We start from the raw sequence: 27,157 nt of genomic DNA, 5'->3' as shown, positions 1-27,157 counted from the left end.
AATGGATAAGTGAGAGCCAGAATGGACAGCAGAAGTTTAAAAGGGCCTGTGGTCAAAAAGTTTGATGTAATTAGAACAGTGAGACTCTTAATGAAAGCATGAATCATGGGTTTGAAGGCTATATAGTTTCTGATTTTAGTGCCTTTTCCTGCAAACTTAAGATAAAATGCAAAATATCTTTGAACAATGTTGCAAGCTTGCAGGGAATTATTAGAAGCCAGAAGTGATGGAATCTTGTGGCAAGTGTTTAGAACATTCTTGGTTAAGACATGTTGATTAATAAACATGAGCCGGCAGATGCATATTAATCTGTTTATGTATAAGAGATTTCTAGCTCATTAAAACTCTTCTTGGCATTTCAACAAGCGAAGCAGTAGATAAAACTACTCATTGTCTTTTATCTTGTTGAGGACTCTCATATGAAATAAAAATCAGATTACAGCTAAATTTGTATAATAGCTATACTGATGACAGACTTCTTTTACCAGATATGTAAGGAACCCATAATATAATATGATGGAAGTTTTTTCTCGAGTTTCCAATTGTGATCCCTTATTGCTTTGGACAGTATAGATAGAAACAATCTTTTGCATTTCATGGCAGTAGTTTGGGGTCAGTTCTCTAGGCACATAACGGGGAATGGAAGGATCCATCAGTTTTGTTTTGTTCTGGTTCTCATTTTTCCAATCTCAAATTCCGCTCATAATATTTCTGCAGCAATTTGCAAAAAAGTTTTTTCAAAAAAAATCTCCCTGAAAATTCATCAGTATTTTACTGTGAATTTCTCCCAATAACTACATCTTTGTGTGCAGCTATGACTAATGTGCATGCTTTTGCAAGCAGTTGACTCTAATATACATGTTATTATTTTTTCATGTTATTTTCACAAATATATTGATTTTTTTTATGTACACTTCCCTGTTACGTATGCATTTTTGTTAACATTGTTTGGTTGCAGAGCTGCATCACAAAATTCAGATGAGTGATTTTCAAAGGATGATGATTTGGTTCTCATATTGTTTAGGAAAGTGGGAGTGTGAATGATTCACCTTTAAATGTGAACTGTATTAAATTTCTTTTGCATCCCTAGTCATACAACTGTTCTCACCCCAAACTATGACTTTGTTATAGTAAAGCTAAACAGCTTTGTTGCTGTCTGTCTGCTGTTGGATTTGAGCCCGCAGAAAAATGTTAAGGTGTTTTGTGGGACATCTGGCTTGCCAGTAGTACATATGAAAAGGATCTAGGGGGGCTTGGTAGACCACAAGCTTTATATAAGTCAACAGTGGGATGCAGCAGCAAAAAAACCTAATTCTATTTTAAGGTGGATCAACAGAAGTATGTGTCCCAATCAAAGGAAGTCATCGTTCTGCTCTGTTCTACCTTGGTCAGACCACACCTGGAGTACTGTGTCTAGTTCTGGACACTGCAATGTAAGGATATTGACAAGCTGGAGGGTGTGCAGAGTAGGGCAACCAAAATTATCAAGGGTCTAGAAACCAAGCCTCATGAGATATGGTTGAGGGAGTTGGGGATCTTTAGCCTAGAAAAGAGGAGATATATGATAGCCATTTTCAAATATCTAAAGGCCTATCACATGGAAGATGCAGCAAACTAGTTTTCTCCTGCCATTGAGGGTAGCAACTGAACCAGTTGCTTCATGTTACAAGAAAGGAGATTCTGACTAAACACCAGGAAGAACTTTCTGACAGTAAGAGCTGCTTGACAGTAGAAGGGACTCTGGAAGGTGGCTGAGTCTCCTTCCTTGGGATTTTTTTAAAGCAGAGGCTGGATGGCCACCTGTCATAGCTGCTGTAGCTGAGATTCCTGCATTGTATGAGGTTGGCCTTGAGCTCCTTTCCAACGCTACAATTCTAGTATTCCATGATTGGTACACCGTTTGCTTTTCATTCATAAAAGGAGCTGTTTCTAGTCTGCTAATACATTTTGTAACACATGTTGATGGAGGACTGGGACTAAACTCCTTCTTCCAATAAACTGCCAGTATCATGAACACTGACAGTGTCAGTCATCTGCCCAGCCACTATTCATATTCAAGCTAGTATTCAAGCACAGACTCTGTAGTTCAAGCTAGTATTCAAGCACAGACTCTGTAGGTCAGAACCTATGTTCTTTTCTCCTTCCCTATACTTCTTAAAAATATCTTAACAGTGTTTGCTTTCACTACCATACATCAGATACAAGCACTTGTATGAAAATGCATGTCTTAATTTTTACAGATCCTATGCGTGGTCCAAGAAAACTAGAAGTTGTCGATATCAAATCCCGGCAAATCACCATCACCTGGGAGCCGTTTGGCTACAATGTCACTCGTTGCCATAGGTACAATATCACCGTCCATTACCGCTACCAAGCTAGTGGACAAGAACAAGTCAGAGAAGAAGTGAGCTGGGACACAGACAATTCTCACCCTCAGCATACCATTACTAATCTGTCCCCATATACTAATGTCAGTGTCAAGCTGGTTCTTATGAATCCTGAAGGACGAAAAGAAAGCCAAGAAATTGTGGTACAAACGGATGAAGACGGTGAGTTTTTAATGGTTTGCTGAATGCATTAATATGCATAGACATGATTTTAGGGGTGCTTATGCAGTCCAGCAAAAACCATATAAGACATATGCATAACTGCATATAAGTGTGTTGAGGATCTGTTGGATAAAGGAAGCATAAATGTCAGAGCTGCCTCTAGGTCCCAGCTCACAGAGGACCAACGCTAGGCTGTCGTTATGTACAAAAGTCTTTATTGAGGTTCAGTTTCCATTTCAAAGCCGCAGCGCGCAGCTCTACATCTTACACCCTAGACCGGCGAAGTACCATCTGAGTCTCCTCCCCTATGACACCAGTTTAAGATCCTAGCCCTGCTCCACCTTTTACGCTGCTCTCTCCTCCTCTGGGTCCTCCTGCCCGCTGGGGCATTGCCCTTTCTGGACTCTTCCGACGCTGAGTCGCTTAGCTCCTCCCCCTCCCTCCGGCGGGCTTTAGGACCCGGTTCCCAATCCTCATTCTCTGCTGTCCCGCGCTCCTGTACATTTGAACTTGCCTCTCGCGCCAACCCAGTGACCTTCCTCCTGACCGTTACACTACTTCTGTCACTGCTTCCCTCTTCCGGGATACTGGCCGGATCTGACCTCCCCTCCGTTGTCTGACTCTCCGATGGAGGCGTGGTCAGCCCTGCCTTATCATCTCTCCCTGGTGGGGAATGCACTGGCCCCGATCCTTGGGACTCTTCCCCCCCACTCTGCTCTGGTGGGGAAGCTGGTCCTGATTTCCAACTACTGCTCTGGGAGTCCCTGCTGCCCCCTTGCTCCTGGGGCGTTCCCCTTGGGAACCCCCTACCCCTGGCCACTGGCGCCCCCTTCTGTGAATCTTCCGATTCGCTGGAGAGGCTCATGGAATCCCTCGGTCCACTGTCCTCTTCTCCTACGCTCCCCTCGGATTCTTCCCCTTCGCTCTCCATCTCCTCTCTTCCCTGTGCCTCTGCTCCTGAACCCCTGACAATAAAGATGAAGGATACTGAGGACTGACATGATTGTCAGGGACAAATGAGTGAAATGTAGTTTGCAGCATTCCACGCAAACACATATTTTATGGGTTGGATCCAGCATGGCCAGTGCATAAGCCATTACTATTTAAAAACCTGAATGCAGCATTTACAGTGTGGAGCTCATGTTCTTATAGCGATAGAATCGAAATGCAACATTTTATTTCACAATACATATTCCTAAACATCCTTTTTTTTAATGCATTAGTTCCAAGTCCTGTACCACTTGAATCTATCCAGGGAAGTATGTTTGAGGAGAAAATCTTCCTTCAGTGGAGGGAGCCAGTGCAAACATATGGTGTGATCACCCTATATGAGGTATGTAAAACCACTTGTCCTGCATTCTTGGTGTAATCTAGTACAGCATCTTATTCTCACAGTGGCTGAACAGTTGCCTGTGGCAAACCAGCAAGCAGGATTTGAGCACAAGAGCACTCTCCCCACCCCCCCCCCACCCCATGATTTCCAGCAACTGGTATACAGAAGCATTGCTGCCTCCAGCTGTGGGGCAGAGCGTAGCCATTGTGGCTAATAGCCAGTGATAGCCCACACCTCCATGAATTTGTCTAATTCTGTTTCAAAGCTATCCAATTTGGTAGCCATTGCTGCCTCCTGTGGGAACATCTTCCATAGTGGTTCTCCAAGTGTTGCGTGAAGTACTTCCTTTTATCTGTCCTAAATCTTCCATCATTCAACTTCATAAGATGTCCACGAGTTCTAGTCTTGTAAGAGAAGGAGGGGATCAGTACCTTTCATAACTGAAGGTCTAAATAAAGTTGCAGTGTTATACTGCTTATGTATCACATGTCTTTCCTTCCTTCCCACCCCCAGTGTCACCACCCCCCCCCCCACAATTCCCTCATGTAATAAATTTTGGCTAGTACAAGACAACACTCTGTTATTAGTAAATCATTGCATTTTTAAAGCCTGTAATATTATCCAGTCTAGTTATGTAGTTCAGTATTTGAATGCTACTAAAAGTATCTACTAGGCTATAACTCAGGAGTAAAAACAGGAGTGAGAATGTAATACTGAATACTGCTGAATTTCTGCAAACCTTTTGTAATAAGAAAAAGCAGGTCCCATTAAATGAAACACACTAGCTTTTAAGAATGCAATTTCAACAAAATTATATGTTGTTAGTTTTACATACAAATCCCAGCATTCCATGCTATAGGGAACCTGGCCCTAAATATCTTTCAAAAATATTAACAAAGGAATGCATTTATTATGCTGTTGGACCATAATCACTGTCAAACATCTCACCTGACTAAACTACCCTTATATTTATTCTTTCCTTTCATTTTCAGAAAGCATTGTTGGAATGCTTGGCCCCAAGACATAAAAGAAAATATCTAATTTGGTATTATTAAGCTTTTAGTGCTGTCTTGCTGTTGAAATAGTTGTGAAAGGATAATTTATTATGAAGAGATACGTATTATGAAAACTAACTAGTTTAACTAATTGCAGTTTCATAAGTAATCAGAAGATGATTGGTCTTGTCATTTGTTTTTTTATATTTGGCCACGTAAGGCCTTTCAAAGAACTGAAAGGAGGTGTCTTCCTCTCCCATCATCCCCTTCTTTGTGGTGCTTGCTTCTGTTTTTGGTGTTTATGTGTAGTCTGATACAAAATGATGAATGTGTTTGGACCTGGGCTACAAACCAGCCCACGCTTCAGACAATGATTATCTGTGCCATCTTTTCCCCGCACGTCTCATCATAGTCTCAAAACTACTCTGTATTTTCTTTTTCAGAGGCTTGGTTTATATTCTTCCTATAGGGTTGTAGCTTTTATGTTCTCCAGAACTCTTTATCAAGGTAGATTGTAAACAGTGGGGGAAGACAAAAAAAGGTGGCGTTAAAGCCACTTGTGCTTGCGTTTGGTAAGAATTTTCGGTAGAGCATGAGACTTCATCTCAGAGTCGTGGATTCGAGCCCCACGCTGGGTGAAAGACTTATGCATTGCAAGGGGTGAGGCTAGATTATCCTCGTGGCCCCTTCTAACTCTGCAAGCCTGTGATCCTGTGAAATAGTGGAGTGCAGGAGGAGGTAGCGTACATTCAGGTCACCCTATTTCAGGTGCTATATGGGTTTTAGGTTGTAAAGAAGCTTCTTGGAAAGGAATGGCTGATTTCTCATCTTTATAAATGCAAAAAGCTGCTGTTGCTGAGGTTTGTTTGCATACTTAGGCCAAATATACAGGAAGGCGGGACCAAAGCAGCAGATAGTGTGGTGGGGCTTCTGCACTTAAACAATCTCCCTCTGGATTTTCTAACTGCTACATACTGGAAGCAGTGAGGTCGGCATAGTGGAAACACGCAAGCAAGGGTGCTGGACTGGCTTCACCAGCACACAGCATCAATCTCACTATGGCCTCACCCTCACTCACTCCTTCCTGGTATGCATCAGGTGACCAGTGCAGCCTCATCCTGCTGTCAGCTTCTGGAATAAAGAGAAAGTCTGACATTTATGTCTGGTTATAATAAGCAACAATGGTTGCATTTGTCAAATGGATTACAGTGGTACCTCGTGTTACAGACGCTTCAGGTTACAGATGCTTCAGGTTACAGACTCCGCTAACCCAGACATAGTACCTCGGGTTAAGAACTTAGCTTCAGGATGAGAACAGAAATTGTGCAGCAGCGGGAGGCCCCCTTAGCTAAAGTGGTGCTTCAGGTGAAGAACAGTTTCAGGTTAAGAACGGACCTCCGGAACGAATTATGTTCTTAACCCGAGGTACCACTGTAATCACATCCATCTGAATACCTGAGTGTTGGTACTAAAAACATGTTGATTACTGTACTTAACACAACAGGTGTATGTTCTGAAGTAAAATATTTCACCATAAGACCATGTTGGCCCTTCGCATATAAAAGCCCTTGTGCATTATGGCACAGAGAAGCACAATGACTTACGTTGCATGTTCCTGGCATGTAGTTGTCCCACCAAGGCAGCAGTGAACCGGCCCCGTAAACATGTGGAGGTTTCCACCATAGAAGGGAGATAAGGAGGAGAGAAACAGAAACATAGGTGAACTTGGGCCACATTTATTGATTTAGTGGCTCTGAAGTGGTGGCAACAATTCAGGAAGCTAACTGTAACACAGCAACTGTGGGTTAAAAATCCTATAGATAAGTGCCACTATTGCTCAGTCCACAGGAATCCACATTGTTTCAAGCATGAAACTCATTTGTGTGGCATCCAAAAACATTGTGTATTGTCTTTTAAAACCTATACCCTATTCTGAATTAAATTTCCATTTTGCTAGTAGCCTTTTATAATCTCAGAGGTCAAAACTGAGAGCTTCTGTAAATTAAGAGCTTACACAGGGTCAGTGCTGGGTTGAAGTTAATTTAACCTGTAATTGACCTATGCAGAATTGGTTTCAGTAGTGCTTGTGTGATTCAAGTTGCAATACCATGCGTTCTGATCTTTAAAACTGCAGTATTAAAGACCTACCATGCTGTGTTGTGAGGATGATATTTACTTCAAACCACTTGGGATACTAAATACTCTGGGATACTTAGTTCCAATTTAATGGGGCTTAGTCATAGGTAAAGTGTGGTTTGGATTGCAGCCTAAAAGTGTCACAGAAGAGAGCAAAAGCAAGCCACATACGACTAAGAACACCATCCAGATATTGCGTTGTAATCATTTTTAAAAAATAAATGTTGAATAAGAAATTAGATTTCTTCAAATGGGGAGGAAATGTGGTCATTAGTACTCTACGTTTTTAGAAGAACGACCTAGAATTGTCCTACTCCTCAGAGTTCCAAGTAAAGCTCTTTCCATGTTGTTTCTGTTATAATAATTATTGTCATTGTTATCATAATAGCAACATTGTGTCCTTTATGGAGAATTTGCTTGAATTTCACCTTATTTCACAAGCAGAGAATACTTTTCAGTGGAAGCAGATATTTGGGGCAGGCTACTAAAAAACATGGCTATAACTCCTGTCGTTTTAAGTCAAGGACTCTCCTCCCTGAAAGAGAGGGGAGTGGTTGTGGACGGGAGCCCGAGCACCGCTCCTAGCAGGGGGCGTTGCCCCCTGCCTCCAGCTCACCTGGCTGGCACTCACGCCCCCCCCCCCGGTGGCCGTCCAACCAGGTGCAATGGGGGGGCGTGTCCAGCAGCCTTTATGCTCCAGTGCCAGCCTCGCCCCCGGCCTCATTTCTCTTTGTCGTCCTGGGCGAGTCACCCACCCTCCACTCCCTTTGAGTTAGGGCTTAGGTCATTGGCCTTGCTATGGACCTTAGGTTGGTCGCCCCGGTTGCCCGGGGGGCCTGGTAGGAGTTTTTCCATTTGGCATTAGGCTTTTGGGTTTTTTCGCCTACCTCGTAGCAATCGTCACAACTTTTTGGTGGTATTGGTGGGGCGGTTAGGCATTGGAATAATGTGTTGTGGTGTGTCGAAGTGCTAGGTGTGGTCATCGCCTATGCCTTCAATTTCTAGGGGTATTCCGTTAATGGAATCTGGCGGTCGTGTATTCCGTCCGAAGCCTGCTTGGCGGGAGGCCATGGCACGACCCTCGGTGACATCAGGGGTGAGCCTATAGTTGGATTAGCATCAACAGGTGATGAACCCCTGGTGAATAAACCCACTTGTTTCGCGATCCAATGCCTAAGCCAATACCTTTTCATTGCTGTAATCAATAAAGTTGTGGCCTTTTCTAGCCCATTAACCTTATATCACGTGTCCCCGTGTCTTCATTTTACTTCGCGGGGGTCGGGTCCTCGAACCACAATGTTTATTTGTATTTTTTGTACAAGACCAATATTAATGCACTTCCTCCTAAAAGAATTACAACATGAAAACCAATGAATTAAAGGTATTAGCTTGTCTGAATCATAGCCGTTTTAGTTGTCATCTAGGTGCCTCTAAGTCCCTGTATCTATAAAAGTGATAACTCATAACAGTTTTGTCTGAGCCTGTGTTCCTTCATTGGATTCCGGATTTGAAGCATATAAGGGAGTAAGATAACTTATCATAAAATGTCTGACAGTGCACACATCAGAAGGGTTTATTGGATAAAAATGCAATCTTTGTACAACTGCTGAAGATATTTTATAACTTTGTTTTTCTTTTGTAGATCACCTACAAGGCTGTCAGCTCCTTTGACCCAGAAATAGATTTATCCAACCAAAGTGGACGTGTTTTAAAGCATGGGAATGAAACACACTACTTATTTTTTGGGTTGTATCCTGGGACTACTTACTCGTTCACTATAAGAGCCAGTACAGCCAAAGGCTTTGGGCTTCCTGTTACAAGTCAGTTCACCACAAAGATCTCAGGTATTAGTTAAAGCCAAACAACATTTCTGATTTGAACTAGATAACCATTACTTTAATTTACATATAATTTTGCAGCAGTTATATAGTATGGGTGCAGTGTAAAATACCTATCTTTTCTGAACAATTTAAATGTTGTGTTTATAATTTCTTCAAAATTCATAAAAACCTCTGTGTTAAAAAAATGGCATTTAAACATTTTCTGTTAAAAAGCCTATATATATATATATCCCTCAATCCGCAAACCTATTTGGGGATGTATATGATTATTACTTGCTTTTACGCACCTTAAGAAGGTTAAACTTGGGACATTTGTATAGCAACCCTGCAATGTAATCCATTGCTTTTCTACCCAATTGCAAGTTGGCCTGAGTGTAGCATGCACCACTGTTTGGTTTAGTTCACTCTTCTACCCCTGCTGCTGAAAGGGATAGTAGCTGCAAGTCAGAGATGGGTCAGTTCAGATTCCCATCTTTCATATCTTTCAGATTACCAAACAATAGTCACGTCTTCTTTGTCTTTGACCTCCTTACAGGCCAAACCAAACACTCATTAGCATCTAGAAGTCTCATGCACTACTGATTAGTAAGTTCAAATGTGGTTGCTTTTACATGATGGCCTAGTGTAGTGCAGCAGATATACTAGTTCAAGGTTTCCCAAACATGGGTCTCCAGCTAGCTGACCGCTGGTCCTCCCTGCTAGCTAGGGATGATGGGAGTTGTAGTCCAAGAGCAGTTGGAGACCCAAGTTTGGGAGACCCTGTACTAGTTGGTTATGGCATGTCAGATCCAGGTTCAAATTGCAATTTAGCCACAAGCTAACTGGGTGGTCTTGGTTACTTATGTCTTCATTCATTATCTAGTTATGGTGATACAGTAAGGATGATAAACATCTGGTGGTGAAGGCTGTTAATAAGACAATGGTAATAATTGAATACCATATTTAGTTTCTTTTGTTGCATAGCAGACCAACACATGATATAAAACTTGCTGCAGTTCATGAGACTAATATTACACACGAACATACGTTTTGAGTGTTCAGTCAGCAGAAAAATGCCCTAATAAAGGTACAATATGTACAAGTTTATAGCTTAACTTGTTATTGATGGGCTACCCTATTAACTAAAAGCATAGCAATTATTTTATCATAGTTTGTGCACACAAGGACTGCTCTAAAATAGTATCTGCCCTTGAGAAGGTTTTTTTAAACAAGATTTTAAAGATCATAGAAAAGCTGCACATTAAAGAAGTCTGCTTCCTCTGTTCTTGTTCTTCTAGCACCGTCTATGCCACCTTATGAACTGGAAACACCTTTAAATCAGACAGACAGTACTGTAACTGTTACACTGAAACCTGCACAGAGCAGAGGAGCTCCAGTCAGGTATGATGGTATTGGGAAAGCTTTACAAAATTAAAATTAAATCTGTTAATTTATTGACAGTGTTTCCTGGTGACTTTTTTTCTAACTTAGCAATTTGTGTTTAAATCCATATTTGTGTTATCTCTAATTCAATTAAATAAGGAACAAGAAAGAAAGTCCTTTGATATGGAGTGTTTAGGAATTGTGTAGAGGATTTCAAAGCTTAGTCTTTGAAAATAAGGAACAAAGCTGCAATGTTGTTGTGTGGGTGGCTTCTTCTATAAGGTAATTGCTTACTGCAGTGTTATGAGTTCAAGGGTACATCATTATTTTTATCCTTTACTACTATGTTTTCAATAAGAACTCCTGTGGGCTTAATCATCATTATTTCAGGTAATCAGCTGAGACAATTTAGGAGATTTAAAAACTAAAATCTGTCACCATCAAGACAAAAAGAATATATATATATACTTGTAACAAAACAAAACAAAACAAAAATCTTGCTAGTCCAGAATTTACAGCTACTTCACTTGGGAACTAATGTAGCATGGTGACTAAGAGGCTGAGCTATGAATCAGTATATTCTTGTTCTCACCTTTATGACAAATTCACTATGGTCTTGGGCAAGCCTCATCAAAATGGGGATAATAATATCAACTTGTATTATTGGCTTTGTGTAAGGGTTACAGCAAAATAAATACATCAAACATTTTGCAAAGTCAAAATAATGATTAAGTTTCTCTATAACAGTGTCTATATACGAGCAGAACAGAATTCCATTTGCACAACAAGTGTTCCTCTTGTCCTTCCACTCACACACTCCCAGTGTGTCCTCAATCCAAAGGCGCTATGTTAAATGTTTCCTAGGGCTGCAAACTAAAGCGGAAGGCCTACACAGGTTCTCCTCAAAATGATTTTTTTTCTATAAAGAAATAGCTGCCCAGCTTTTTTGTGACACGCGGTTGCATGTAAATTAGGTGAAAGACTGGCACTTAGGCAAGACCAATGGATTCAAGTTACAAGAAAGGAGATTCTGACTAAACATTAGGAAGAACTTTCTCACAGTAAGAACTGTTTGATGATGGAATGGACTCCCTCAGGAGGTTATGGACTCTCCTTCATTGGAGGTTTTTAAGCAGAGGCAATCTGTCGTGGATGCTTTAGTTGAGATTCCTACATTGCAGGGGGTTGGACAGAATGACTGTCAGCGTCCCTTCCAACTCTACAATTTTATGATTCTAAGACATGATTTCTTATCCTCAAGATCAAAAGTAAAAACTTTTTTTGTTATACTGTGTATTGTTCTGAAATGTTTGCAACACACTTCATGCTCAGCACAAGTCTCATTGAAATGAACAGAAAGGAGACAAGAACACCATATTTGTGTTTGTTTAAAGTAAGAGAAGTACCCAATAGATGTTTTTCTTAATCTGTATTCATCGTAGGGTAGAAAAATGTAGCTGTACTTTATTTATGCACTTCACTAAGTGCAATAGCAGTCTATTGATTCTGCTGTAACCACCCAGCATGGTTAATGCAGATTCTTGGAACTGCGCTAAACTTTTCAGTGTAAATGATTGTTGTCGTTTTATTGATCAACACATCAGCTCTGTCACATAAAAATCTTTAATTCTTCTGATGGATAGAGGGAGAAAGGGAGAGAGAGAGTAAGCACAAATTCTAGCACATTACTGCCAAGGATTGCTTGTTTTACAGCTTTGCCACCTTTCCTCTTTACACTTGGGGCAAATATAGAATAAGAATCTGGCTTTCTATTTTAACCTTGTTTGGATCCAGTCCATTACAATTAGACTTGCAACTTATTCAATAAATTATTGCTAGGAAGCATGACTTGTTTAATGAAGTCAAATTTATATAAATCTTCTGGAATCATTTGTTATCAGTTAATGAAAAGTGAACATAAATCCAGAAAACCAAACTGTCCATTAGATTTTGGAAGCATAGCTTCATTGATTATTGCAATATTTATTAACAGAGATACAATATAGCCAAGTAGCATGAAGTTATGAGACTGTAAAATCTATAATTTTGGGTAATTAGTTTTAGAAAGTGAATGAAATTAGACTCCTTTAATTTGATAATGCATTCATACATACTATTAAATTACAGTTCGGTTTTGTTTTTGGAATAATTTCAAAATATAGGCTTTCCTCCCTTTTTGAAACATCTAAACTTATCTGGACCCTTTGTTCTTTTCAGGAGTATATATTTTATCCTAAATTATTACTGTCAATTCATTGTTACGGTCATTTGACAATACTTATCCAACTCATACAAAATGCAAATGCATCTTAAAACAAAGGTTGAAGGGTTTATTTGGAAATAATTATTCCAGAAAGGAAAGATTTTTAGTAGTATAATGCTAGAACCATAATATTTGACCCATACTCTGTTGTTGGGTGCTGGTACTTGAATTTCGGTCAGATATCTAGTTTTTCGGTAGCCCTTCAGATCAACAATTCCATAAAACTGTAGCATAATTGAATTTTTTTAGAGCAGCCAAGAACCAGGTTGTGCTCTGCACTTGTAGTGCCTCCTCTTGTTGCTGCACACGCAGCACTGAAGTGACCTTTCTGGGGCACAAGTCTGGGCTGTATGTATGGAGCTCCTGGGCTGCCCAGAGGACAAGACCCCCCCCCCCATAAATCTGGGTTCAAGGGTATGTGTCTGTTTCTAGTTTACCTCCCTTTCTCCCTGCCTTCACCAGATTCATTTCAGCAACTGAGCATTACACTGTGCCTGTTGTTTTGTAAGATATCCTTACATTGGCAGGGCACGTGACTCATACGATCTGCACCCACTGCAGCTTTACTCAGCTGTAACTAATGCACAGTGGACTTGTACAGTTGGCTCTCTTCTGTAGACTTTAATATGAAGCTTAACTGAACAGCAGGATATCCTCCTCAGATTGATATGGCAGTTCTGTAGGCATTTGCATGATTTTGGAAACTGTGTCACGTCCTTATCAAATTATCCTGTTCCATAGCCTTCTTGATTTAAGAGACAAAAGTTGTAGTTTAGTGTTCCTATCTCTTTCCATGCCAGGATTGCACTTTTAGACAGTGCAGGCATATCTGTCAACTTCAGTGCTATTGCTCAATACTGAGTAATTGCCAGTTTGTGCAGGCTCACTGCTCAGGCGTGAGGGGAAAGACTTACTGAGTGATAACTGTCACACGTAGATGTAAATAATAGTAGTGAGATCTAGATTATAGCAGGCACTGTGTAGTGAAGGAGGTGGGCAACTTCCAGTTTCTAACACATATCTACGACTTCCCCTGATAAACAGTTTCAGGCAGTGCCTATCCATGTGGTAAAACTGTTCCTGGGTAGTAATACTGTAGGCTGTATATTACTGAATGCCCCTTGCCCAAATCACCAAATCCATATACATAGAAAGTGAGGGAAGGCATGTAGGACCTTTCTTCCTGACATCATATTTACTATATACAATGAGTGTTTTAAAAGTGAGGAGCATTTAGCTGGGAGATTCCCACCAACTACAGTGAGAAGTGACTCAGTCCTGTTAGACAGTGATACTATATGTTGAGCTGTTTATATAACAGTAATAATTATTATTAACATAACATAATATAACACAACACAGGGTGAGCCTCTAAATGTTCATCAGCATTTCATTCCAAAGTGGAAGCACTGGGCTGGATTCAACTTCTGCTAGCATAATGGGGCTTCCCTTCACTCTTTTCCCCGTTTGTCCCTCACATAAGCTCTGGGAGGTTGGGAAAACCATCAGAACAGCATGTTGGGTAGGAGAAGAGTGATGCTTCCATCTAGCCAGCAGAAATGCTTGTGCAGACAGAACAATTGTAATAGCACAGTGTTGAATCCCACACATTGATAGTGTTCTAAAGCAGGGGTAGCCAACATGGTGCCTTCCAGATGTTTTGAACTAAAATTCCTATCAGCCGCAGCCAGCATGACCAATGGTCAAGGATGGTGGGAACTGTAGTCCACAACATCTGGAGAGTAACAAGCGGGCTATGCCTAAATCTTTAAACATTAACTTGGAATATTCTTATATGAGACTGCAGTAAACATACAATATATATTTTTTAAAAAATTGTAGAGTTTTCTTAATACTTTTGTAGTTGTGGTCACAGAATAGCACTAAAGTTATCCATATACTTTTGAATTAAACCCATGACCTGTTTGTGCCTATGCATGGTAATAATTGTTACCTTATTTGGAAATATTTGTATATTTTTAAAAACATCATAGCACCACAAGGCTGGAGTTATGGCAATTTTTTTTTTTTTTTTTTTTTTACATTTGCATGTTTGTCATTATTTTTGACAGACATTATTTAGGGTTCTGTAAAGTTATCGCCTTGCAAGGTAAACTACAGGGTCATCTGCTATTATTGTCAGCAAACTGTTTCTGAATTATAGCTTTACAATGTATACAATAACCCAAACCATGGTTCAGCAAGTATGTGATATAGAAGTGATGGAGCTTTATTGATGTCCATAATTTTCACGCTTTTATGGCAAACAAGAATTCTTATTTATGGCCAAACAGTCAATTCCAGTTACACTGAAGGAACAGTGCAGTAATTGCTTCCATTGTAAAATATTGTAATTCGTTTTTGTTATGTAATAGAACTTGTCCTTGAATTTCAAAGTGACTGGAATTAACTTTTTTTTAGGGGGGGAATGCAGATTAAGTATGATATGTGTGTCACAATGACTTGTTGGGAAAGTTACATGACTATTCCTGTGCACATTTCCTCACACTATTCATGGAAAACAACATGAAAAAATTTTGGTAGCTTGCTCTCAAGTCCTATAGCAAGAGACTTATTAAAATAAATGGTAATTAGAATACAGTGGTACCTCTGGTTACGTACTTAATTCATTCCGGAGGTTCGTTCTTAACCTGAAACTGTTCTTAACCTGAGGTACCACTTTAGCTAATGGGGCCTTCTGCTGCTGCCACGCTGCTGGCGTGCAATTTCTGTTCTCACCCTGAGGTAAAGTCATTAACCTGAGGTACTACTTCTGGGTTAGCAGAGTTTGTAACCCGAAGTGTTTGTAACCTGAAGCATTTGTAACCCGAGGTACCACTGTATCTGAATTGGTGCTAGGGGGAAAACGCCCCCAAACAGACTTTAGAGCAGGGATGGGGAACTGTTGACCAATGGCTGGATCCAGCTCCTGGTCTCCTTTCCTCAGCTCACCTCCAGAAAAAAGTCAACTCATGCGGCGGTAACACAAATAATTTGTTCAAACAGAAGCTTTCCTCCTGGACCCACATTGCCTCCCAGGAGGCAATTTTCATGCAGGCAACTGCAGAGGGAAACATTGACCATGAAACACTTAAGCTTAGACAAAGATTCCCACTTGTTTGAGCAGGAATGTTTTTCTAAGCAGCATTTATTTCTTTGTTTTTGTAAGTCAGCAAACCTTAGGGCAAGCCCAGTTTTCCTTCCCTAATGATACTGTCTTGGCTTCAAAAGGATTGGCAATTGGATAAAAATATGATAAACTCCCCCCCCCCCCAGCCAGTGGGTGCCATCATCTTTTGTTCATTTGTGGCACATTTGTCCATTTGTGCTATGGACATGCTAGATTCAAGAACAAAAATCTGGCAAATATCCTTTTCGTGATTAGCTTAGAATTTTAATAAGATTTACCACCACAAATGTATATGCCTTTTACTCCTGCACATAAAGGTATGATTCCTTCCCCACCTGTACCCCCAACCCTTTTCTTACTTGTGTGAAGAAGGTTAGAAGTTCATAAGGTGTTTTGCTCATCTGAATATGATATAATTCAGTAAATGAGTATGTACAATGAATGTACTGGTGATTCTGTAGGTAGATTTTGAGGATCTAAACCTTGGAAATTTCACTGATATCAAGCTTCACTTGATGCACAGGAAACATGAAGGAATTGTGTTTCAGAGCACAGTTGTACGTTGTATAACACTGATATCCATGAAACGAATACACCCGTAAAAGTGGAGATGAATCTTATATCAGTGGTACAGAACATCAGAAAGTCCTAGGTTGAATCTCTGGCATGAGCGGGGGCTTAGAAAGAATGATTATCCATTCTGAGTTAGACAACTGGATGGAGCAGTGGTATGATTCAGCACATGGAAGCTTCCAATGTATTGTATTCATTTAGTGTCCCAGCACTGGCAGAAAGCTCTTTGATCCTGTGGAAGAGGTAAAGGTAAAGGACCCCTGACAGTTTAAGTCCAGTTACGGGTTGCAGTGCTCATCTCGCTTTACTGGCCAAGGGAGCCGGCGTTTGTCCGCAGACAGTTTTTCTGGCGAAACCAGAGCAGCGCACAGAAACACCTTTTACCTTCCGGCCGGAGCGGTACCTATTTATCTACTTTGACGTGCTTTTGAACTGCTAGGTTGGCAGGAGGTGGAACCGAGCAACAGGAGCTCACCCCTTTTTGGGGGATTTGAACTGTCGATCTTCCGATCGGCAAGCCCTGGGCTCAGTGGTTTAGACCACAGCGCCACCCGCGTCCCGCCTGTGGAAGAGGGACCGAGGTAATTTTGAATTATAATAATTTGCCTTACACTGAATCAAGCCATTGAGTCCACCTAGCTCAGTAGTGCTTGCATTGACCAGCAGCAGCTCTCCATGGCTTTAGACAGGGAGTCTCTCCCAGTTCTGCCTGCAGAGGCCAGGGATTAAATCTGGAACCTTCTGCTTACACTGCACCACTGTGCTACATGGGTTGGTAGACCCTTCAGAACAAGGTGAGGGAGAATTGCTGAAAGTCACCTTGATCCACGTTGCACTGACCGAAGCCTCTGCTATATCAAAAAGCTTTAATGGAGGGACACAAATTGGATACAACCTTTTGTCCTCAAGATTAAATTTTCTTACATACATGTCATTGAATCACTGAAAAAAGAAGGAACAGTGTTTTCCCACATAGAACACTGGGAAAGTCTTCAATTTAATGACATTTACAATGAAAAAAGACATGGTGTCTTATGGCATTCTAAAGACTAATGAGTTTCTGCTTGCAGAAGCTTACTTCTTAAGGCTGCCTCAAGACTCTATTTTTTTATAGCAGCAGCCTCAAACATGTAATCCTCTGGAATATTTGCCATTAAAACCATCCTCTCTGTAATGCCCTTCACTTCATCTGGAAAATAAATCACTGATATTTCCAATGAGGTTTGTAATTGTAAAATATTGCTAAGCGAAAGCTAATCTTCTCAACAAGATTATGTATGAGGAAATATTTCAGTCATTTCCTATGCTGTAAGTGGCAAATCTGTAGCAGAAAACATCTGTAAAGCAAAGATCTTAGAAACAGAAGGAAGTATAGATTCTCATGGCTAAGCAAGCAACTCCATACAATATTATCTGTTACTTCAGCCAGTGATGAGATATCAGCTGTTTCTGTTGGATTGCATCCTCTTAAGATTTGGTATAGTCCACAGTTCATCCCAGAAAATGTTTTACAGTTAGGACTCCACTTCTGGGTTTTGTTGCTGGGGAGTAGTTTCCTTGCTATAAAGAAACTTTCCAGTCCTGCAATGTCATTTGCAATTTCTGGAACAGCCAGCTCTTTTGGACTAAAACTCACATTACTCACAACCAACATGGCTAACAGTCAGGAATAGGGATGAAGAATAAATTTGATTAAGTTCACATTTAAAGCCTACAAATTCATACCTTCCGATTCAGTAAGCAAACTGAAACAGTTCTTCAGACAAGAAATGTGTACAAAATTGCATGTTACAGTAAAGTGTGCATAAACATGCATATATTTGAGAAAGGAACACACAAACGTGCATTATAATAGAACTGTTTTGCTATACTGGATACAGAAATGTATACATTAGGACAAAATTTTACTAAAATGCAGATTTTTTGGTGAGAACTTTTTAAAAACAAAAATGAACCACAAACTGATGTGGAAATGTGGCTATATTAACTTAAGATTGGAAAGATGGGAAACCGAGGGAAATCAAAATTGATAGATTGACCCTATTCAGGGACAATGGGAGTTGTAGACCAAAGCAATTGAATGGCACCAGACTGGGGAAGGGTGGTCTAGACAGATATCATACTAGAAATATTGGGTTGTGTCCAACAAAGTTGTCTCATTCGTACAACAGAATGTTACCCTCTTCTCTCCCATTCACCCCTGAGGGGAGAGGGAAGTCATTGCGCAAACTGGTCACCTTGGTTGGATACCACTCACTGCCCCCAGAAACCTAGATACCTGAAACAATAAATTAGGACAGGGATTCCCAGAGTCTGGTCCACCAGCGGTCCACTAGCTTCATTCAGGTGGCCAGCAGAGTGTCCGTGACTATGGAATTCAGATTGTAACACAATAAAATAAAATACAATATAAGAAATAAAAGAAGTGATAAAAATACATTAAAAAATCATCTGCAACAGGCAGAAAAATCATTCAATGGTTCACCAAGACCCCCAGCAATATCCAAGTGGTCTGTGTTGGGAAATGGGTTAGTGAATTTGGTTAAAAGAGTTATTTTGCCCATACCACACTACCATTTCAGAGAGTCATCCCTGCCAGTGGATGTACTTGCCAAGCAGGATGCCAGCTTGCCATTTCAAGGTCTGAATTCCTCCCATCAAACCCATTGAATGCCTTTGGGAAGGACATCTAGATGCAGAAATGCAAAACCAGATTTTATGTCACTTGTGAAAATTATTCTGTCTCAGCGTCTCCACTATATTGTTGGGTTATTTCTTCATTTTTTTTATTATTTTTTTGTTAAAAGAGTGTTGTTTCTCCAGAGTTCAGGGTTACCCCACAAACAAATGGTCTTGGCAGCCAGAACATTTGAGATTTCAACAATAAGCATAGTTCTTTGTTCTGTTTCTATTTATACCTTAAGCAATTTTCTGTGTTCTTTTAAAAGGGAGAATTAACCCAAGACATAAAGTAGATTTTAAAACTTTGAAATTATCGTTGCACTGTTGCAAGTGTCAGAAATGTAAATTTGTGCAAAATATGTTTTATTTATATGTTCCAAATAAATTGCTGGTGTGTTATAACTTTTAATGAAACCTGCATCATTATTTGAAAGAACTCTTAAGCTTCAAGAATTCAAATTTCCTGGAACTAAAAAAACAACAACACCCATCTTTTTCAACATAGTTACACATTACAGATTGCAGCCATGGACAAGATAATAGCTCTTTAACTTTAACAGAGAGTGTATGAGACAACTGTTTTGTTTGAAATCAGTGGCTTGTTCAGAGCAAAATAGCTCGTAAGCCACAGTAATTCCATCGAAGTTCATTAAGTTTTGATTCAGACAGATAGGACATTGAGCAAGACTTTTCAAATGTTGGGAAACAGCTACACATCTGTATTCAGTGTGTGAAATTGAACATGTGACCTTTTCAAATAACCGCTGTAATAGCTGTGCCTGCTTGCTGTGTAACATTCAAGTTAGGAACTTGCACTTCTGTCTTACGGGAGATGCATGAGCACCTTTAAAATGAAGATATAGGGTGAAGCGAGCATACATTGTAGAAATCCTGTGTAATTTGTAAGCTTGTATCTGACCTTTGTTTCAGCAAGACGCCCAGCCTATTTACTTGGCTAAGGGGCAAAAGTACATATGACTATGATTACTTGGCCTTGTTTCACCAATACTCAACATCCTAAAACAAGTTAACTGAATTTCTCAGAAAGTACTAAACCATATACAACCAAGTATTGTGACTAGGATCTGGAGTTTTGATTAAAAAGGTAGGATCCCCTTGATTCCATGCTACGTCTTCTGCTAGGAGAGCAGAGATAACCTTGTCATTTGGGGCTCAGCTATTGCCTTTTGCTCTGGATCCTCTTAAGCTTCATAATTCAACGTTAGAACCAATATTTTTAGGTTATGTTTATTCAGTTGACTACGCTTCTGCACTGTGTGCTTGTTCTGATCAAAAATCAGTTAATAGTCTTAGCTTTTTGGTTTATTATTTTGTTGTGTGCTGATCTGCAGAGATTTTTTTTGACAATTCTTTATTTCACCCCACGTTAATGCTGTTCACAGGAGTTCTATGTACACAAATGCTTTTGATTTAGCAGAGGCTCCTGTGTATTTTTGCGACTTCCTCTCCAAACCACTGTGCATTTCACATGCTATTCCACCCTAAACCTCTGGAGTAAATTATCATTGGGTTGCCAGGGAAGGCAACAAACGTGGAAAAATTATTTGTGTTAAGGCCTTTCTTCAATTTGAAGGGTACCTTGTGTTCTTAGCCAGGCTGTGAAAGCTGTGAAACTCCCCTATGGGGAGTTGAGTGAGCATAGATTGCAAGTTGGCAATATGAGTCCTGCTGTTCAGTAGCAGAAGTAAGTGTTGACTCTTCAAGTTTCTAACATACAAATATCAGTTTGACTTATCTAATGAGCTTCTGGGGGTACTCACTGTAGCAGGGGTGGCTAACCCTTTTCCTACTCAGGGGCCACATTTAGGTTGGCCAACCATTCCAAGACCATATGCCAGTATGCCTATGCAACTGGTTGTGACCAAACTGGTTGTGCACATTCGTGCACGCCCACTGGTACACAAAGATACACACCACAAGTATAGCACACAAAAACCCACACTGACAGACACACATGAATGCACATAGCTCACGCTTACATTTATTTATTTCTAAATTAATTCTTACTCACACTTCATTGTTACAAAGAAAATACAACACAGAAATAGATAATTCACAATGCCAACAACCAATGAAACAGTAAGACATAGTAAACTTTGGCATAATTTTCCTTCCAGCCCAGTGCTGTCATGGGGAGGAAGTTATGGACTGCCAAACCACTTGAGATTTGCCCCTGTACACATGCATCTCACCAAGGACATGATGTGCAAGTTTGTACTTCTTGGGTTGCGTTGGAAGCACTGAAAGTGCAATGATAACTTCAGATACCATATAATGTAGAAAGAAGGGGAAATTGGAAGTGAAAGTATTTCAGAACTGCTGGTCAACAGTTTCTGAGGTCAATAATTTTTGTGAATAACTGAAGAACCCAGTCATTGCTAGTTTCACATCTCCTAAACAAAACATGTCTGATATTTGGGAAAGTGCATTGTCAGCTGACCTCATAATTTTGGTACATTCTTGTGCTGTGGTCTTAATAATTGCACTGAATGAAAAATGGAATTCACATATAGTGTATTAAATGTGGGTTGATTTTAATCATGGGCCAGGAACCTCTGATCTGTGGGACTAATTAGGCTCACAAGACTGTTTGGACCAAGCCATGCCCACCAACCCCACACCTGACATCAGAAAAATAAGTAACTCTCTCTTGAAAGGAGTTTGCAGGCACTGGCAATCACCTGAGTGTTGGTGCTTGCAAACCATCATGGGCAAAGGAAAATACACATCATGTGTAGCCACACCCACGTGTCAAAGTTGACCTACAGGGGTCAATTTCCTACTTTGATTTAAATCAAGGCAATTTGAAAGGTTTATACTTTGGTTACCACATATTTTTTTTCCAGATACTTCCTAAACAGTATTATCTGACCACTAAGCATGTTGATCTGCAATTAAATAAAATACTGTTTTCCAGTTTATTTCTGCAGCCAGGTCTTGCAGCTCCTTGTTGCACTGTATTCATTTTGCACATTTCCATTTTTTGCCTATAGGGGTTTTTAAAAATATTCTCTTATAGGCACATCTTGCAGCCAACACCTATCTGATACAGAAATACAGAAACATGGGGACTCTGCAGTGGACAATTTTGTCCTTTCTTCTTCTTTCTTGCTTTGCTGTTTTCCTCTGCCTTCACCCAGCACTACTCTCACAAAAACAAAGTAGCAAACAGAAATTATGGTAAATGCCCATGCCTGATAGGCAGAAATAAGAACTAATAGTTATTGGGCAGATTAGAGCAGATTATTTTATCAGGTGACAATGAAATGCCTGTGTTTGGTAGCTATACTTATTCATATTGGAGAAATGATCAGATTGGGTCTTCATTTATATGAAAAATCTGCCTTTAACTCAAACTATCTGGTAGAGGCACTGATTCAGTTTAGAGGCTTAACTGTAGGGCTGACATACTTATAATCATGTTGTTTAGTATTAACATAGTTATTTTTCAAGAGAAACTTAATTAAATCCCTGTGTTTTTAATTCATTGATTTTTATCCATGCTGAATATATTTATTTTGGTTAAAAGGTGAGGTGTGCAGAAAATAACTTTGAATTCCGTGGCTGATGTAAAGATTAATAGCAGGTGGCCTTTTAGGAAACTTTCAGATTCATTCTAATGTTCCAGTTGTTACGTCCATAATGAACAGATTTTTTTCACACTGCCCTTTGTGCGCAATACGGGGCTGTAATTGAGTTCATATTTTTCACCCAACCTTTCAGCTGTAATTAATATTTTATTATATCAGATTTTATCACTAAATAGGCTAGCAGCAAGATATTGTGCCACACGGAGGAGTTTTTTTAAGGCACTAGTGACTTGCTGATGCCAAGCCACTTTTTGTAATGACTTATGGTTGAGAGAACACAAAGCACATTTATGGTACCCAGCTAATATTCCAAAGCAATTTATGACTGATCTTATCTAGATCACAGCCAGAGCAAGAGAAATTAATGTTACAGAAACTGAATATTCATCACTGAAAATCTAGCTATGAAATCTAGCATATGTGGCACATTACAAAAAAATATGCTGTTTTTTCATTATTGCTTTTTATGAACAAAGTCTGGTTAGGTCAGGTGACTTTTCTGTAATAGGGTATCCAAGCTTTTCAAAGTGACATGAACCGTGAACACCTATCTAGTATGACAAATTTTAAAACAAACAATTACTGCTTGGCGTACATTCCGGCTTCCGGTTTCACTAAAATGCTTCTTGGTTCTGTTCGTCTATAGTCTAGTTTTCATGACGTAAAATAATCTAGAATATAATTTTTAAAGAATATTGACACAGGCGGAAAGTACAGATTTCATTGGGCAACATCCAGTGGTGTCTGCTTGCTTGTGCATTGGAAATCTGCTTGTTTAACATACATGCAGTTTCTCTTCTCCCCCCTCCCAGCCCTCCCTATAGGTCCCCAAATTCTGCACCAGGGGGTCCCCTGCATCTTCCAAAGCAGATTTAGGATGTGAACATGGCTAGAGGCCTGCAGGAGAAAGGAGAGATAAGAGAAGCACCAGTGTATGAGCAGATGCCCACTTGCAGTATATAAGATCTCACCCACTGGCCTAAATTTAGTGACAATTGATTTCCTTAATAATCAACCCATTGTAACTCAGCTCAGACATAACTGACAGGTTCAAAAGACAGAGAAGAGGAACTAATTCCTTTTCTTTACCCTACACTGAATAAGTGATTGATACAGAAATGAAAATGTTACCGTTTCTGTTTCCCTTTAAATAGACAAAAAGTTTTAAAGTACTAATATTTATAATTTCCACAGCAATCCTGAGTAGCATGACACAAATCACAACTGTCAGGTCTATTGCAGCATGCCTTGGCAGATTTTGAGTAGTTAACGGAAGCCGAGGGTTTCTATGCTAGGACAGTCCCCACTCCCTTGGCCCACAATATGTTCAGAAGGGTGCTGCAGCACGCTTTGAAAGGCAGAACTGTGATATTTTTCCTAGGCTGGGCAAATGAATTTGTTGTTGTTGTTTAGTCGTTTAGTCGTGTCCGACTCTTCGTGACCCCATGGACCAGAGCACGCCAGGCACTCCTGTCTTCCACTGCCTCCCGCAGTTTGGTCAGACTCATGTTTGTAGCTTCGAGAACACTGTCCAACCATCTTGTCCTCTGTCGTCCCCTTCTCCTTGGGCCCTCCATCTTTCCCAACATCAGGGTCTTTTCCAGGGAGTCTTCTCTTCTCATGAGGTGGCCAAAGTACTGGAGCCTCAGCTTCACGATCTGTCCTTCCAGTGAGCACTCAGGGCTGATTTCCTTAAGAATGGATACGTTTGATCTTCTTGCAGTCCATGGGACTCTCAAGAGTCTCCTCCAGCACCATAATTCAAAAGCATCAATTCTTCGGCGATCAGCCTTCTTGATGGTCCAGCTCTCACTTCCATACATCACTACTGGGAAAACCATGGCTTTAACTATACGGACCTTTGTTGGCAAGGTGATGTCTCTGCTTTTTAAGACGCTGTCTAGGTTTGCTATCGCCTTTCTCCCAAGGAGCAGGCGTCTTTTAATTTCGTGACTGCTGTCACCATCTGCAGTGATCATGGAGCCCAAGAAAGTAAAATCTCTCACTGCCTCCATTTCTTCCCCTTCTATTTGCCAGGAGGTGATGGGACCAGTGGCCATGATCTTCGTTTTTTTGATGTTGAGCTTCAGACCATATTTTGCGCTCTCCTCTTTCACCCTCATTAAAAGGTTCTTTAATTCCTCCTCACTTTCTGCCATCAAGGTTGTGTCATCTGCATATCTGAGGTTGTTGATATTTCTTCCGGCAATCTTAATTCCGGCTTGGGATTCATCCAGCCCTGCCTTTCGCATGATGAATTCTGCATATAAGTTAAATAAGCAGGGAGACAATATGCAGCCTTGCCGTACTCCTTTCCCAATTTTGAACCAATCAGTTGTTCCATATCCAGTTCTAACTGTAGCTTCTTGTCCCACATAGAGATTTCTCAGGAGACAGATGAGGTGATCAGGCACTCCCATTTCTTTAAGAACTTGCCATAGTTTGCTGTGGTCGACACAGTCAAAGGCTTTTGCATAGTCAATGAAGCAAAAGTAGATGTCTTTCTGGAACTCTCTAGCTTTCTCCATAATCCAGCGCATGTTTGCAATTTGGTCTCTGGTTCCTCTGCCCCTTCGAAATCCAGCTTGCACTTCTGGGAGTTCTCGGTCCACATACTGCTTAAGCCTGCCTTGTAGAATTTTAAGCATAACCTTGCTAGCGTGTGAAATGAGTGCAATTGTGCGGTAGTTGGAGCATTCTTTGGCACTGCCCTTCTTTGGGATTGGGATGTAGACTGATCTTCTCCAATCCTCTGGCCACTGCTGAGTTTTCCAAATTTGCTGGCATATTGAGTGTAGCACCTTAACAGCATCATCTTTTAAAATTTTAAATAGTTCAGCTGGAATATCATCACTTCCACTGGCCTTGTTATTTGCAGTGCTTTCTAAGGCCCATTTGCTTGCCGATCGAAAGGTCGGCGGTTCGAATCCCTGCGGCGGGGTGCGCTCCCACTGCTCGGTCCCAGCGCCTGCCAACCTAGCAGTTCGAAAGCACCTCCGGGTGCAAGTAGATAAATAGGGACCGCTTACCAGCGGGAAGGTAAACGGCGTTTCCGTGTGCGGCTCTGGCTCGCCAGAGCAGCGATGTCACGCTGGCCACGTGACCCGGAAGTGTCTCCGGACAGCGCTGGCCCCTGGCCTCTTAAGTGAGATGGGCGCACAACCCCAGAGTCTGTCAAGACTGGCCCGTACGGGCAGGGGTACCTTTACCTTTACCTTTACTAAGGCCCATTTAACTTCACTCTCCAGGATGTCTGGCTCAAGGTCAGCAACCACACTACCTGGGGTGTACGAGCCATCAATATCTTTCTGGTATAATTCCTCTGTGTATTCTTGCCACCTCTTCTTGATGTCTTCTGCTTCTGTTAGGTCCTTACCACTTTTGTCCTTTATTATGGTAATCTTTGTACGAAATGTTCCTTTCATATCTCCAATTTTCTTGAACAGATCTCTGGTTCTTCCCATTCTGTTGTTCTCCTCTATTTCTTTGCATTGCTCGTTTAAGAAGGCCTTCTTGTCTCTCCTTGCTATTTTTTGGAAATCTGCATTCAATTTCCTGTATCTTTCACTATCTCCCTCGCATTTTGCTTGCCTTCTCTCCCCTGCTATTTGTAAGGCCTCGTTGGACAGCCACTTTGCTTTCTTGCATTTCCTTTTCATTGGGATGGTTTTTGTTGCTGCCTCCTGTATAATGTTGCGAGCCTCCACCCATAGTTCTTCAGGCACTCTGTCCAACAAATCTAAATCCTTAAACCTGTTCCTCACTTCCACTGTGTATTCATAAGGGATTTGATTCAGATTGTATCTTACCGGCCCAGTGGTTTTTCCTATTTTCTTCAGTTTAAGCTTGAATTTTGCTATAAGAAGCTGATGATCTGAGCCACAGTCAGCTCCAGGTCTTGTTTTTGCTGACTGTATAGAGCTTCTCCATCTTTGGCTGCAGAGAATATAATCAATCTGATTTCGATGCTGCCCATCTGGTGATGTCCACGTGTAGAGTCGTCTCTTGTGTTGTTGGAAAAGCGTGTTTGTGATGACCAGTTTGTTCTCTTGACAGAACTCTATTAGCCTTTGCCCTGCTTCGTTTTGATCTCCAAGGCCAAACTTGCCAGTTGTTCCTTTTATCTCTTGATTCCCTACTTTAGCATTCCAATCCCCTATAATGAGAAGAACATCCTTCTTTGGTGTCACTTCTATAAGGTCTTGTAAGTCTTCATAGAATTTGTCAATTTCAGTTTCTTCAGCACCAGTAGTTGGTGCATAAACTTGGATTACTGTGATGTTAAAAGGTCTGGGCAAATGAATTATTGCCACATTATTTGACATTATAATGTAGGTACTGGATTGTGCCACTGAAAATCATTTTTTCTTGTATTTTGCTAAAACCTAGCATTCAGAAGAGATGTTAAGTGGCAAATATATGCAGCTTTTGAAGCTCCCCAGGCTCTTCTGTAATCAAGATATCATATAAATAAACAAGCATTTTCCCTCCCTGAAGAAGTGAATAATTGGTCTCACTCTCATTGTAAACGCCCTTCTGACAGCATGCAGGGAAAAATACCTCCACCTTCCAGTGATGATACACTCTCCTTTATAGGAGAACCATAGGGATTTCCTGTCTGTATGCATAGGAATGCTAAGGAAAGGCTTTGCTTGGATCTCTTTTTGGCAGAAAATCCCCTT

At 40.6% G+C, this 27,157-nt stretch overlaps 1 protein-coding gene across 4 annotated transcripts in view; it reads left to right on the top strand.

The window, feature by feature from the left end:
* The window catches only part of PTPRM (protein tyrosine phosphatase receptor type M), a 428,935-nt gene that overhangs the window by 236,851 nt on the left and 164,927 nt on the right, over positions 1 to 27,157 (top strand). For all 4 annotated transcript variants that reach the window (XM_079982864.1, XM_079982863.1, XM_079982862.1 and 1 more), the window contains exons 8-11: positions 2,241 to 2,549; positions 3,773 to 3,882; positions 8,656 to 8,857; positions 10,132 to 10,234. In XM_079982864.1, the coding sequence (XP_079838990.1) occupies positions 2,241 to 2,549; positions 3,773 to 3,882; positions 8,656 to 8,857; positions 10,132 to 10,234 (724 nt within the window). The remainder of the gene's footprint in view (positions 1 to 2,240; positions 2,550 to 3,772; positions 3,883 to 8,655; positions 8,858 to 10,131; positions 10,235 to 27,157) is intronic.

The sequence above is a fragment of the Podarcis cretensis genome (genome assembly GCF_951804945.1).
Source record: "Podarcis cretensis genome assembly, chromosome: 7".
Taxonomy (NCBI): Eukaryota; Metazoa; Chordata; class Lepidosauria; order Squamata; family Lacertidae; genus Podarcis; species Podarcis cretensis.
Note: the sequence above shows the minus strand (reverse complement) of the source record. Positions and strands in the feature narration are given on the sequence as shown.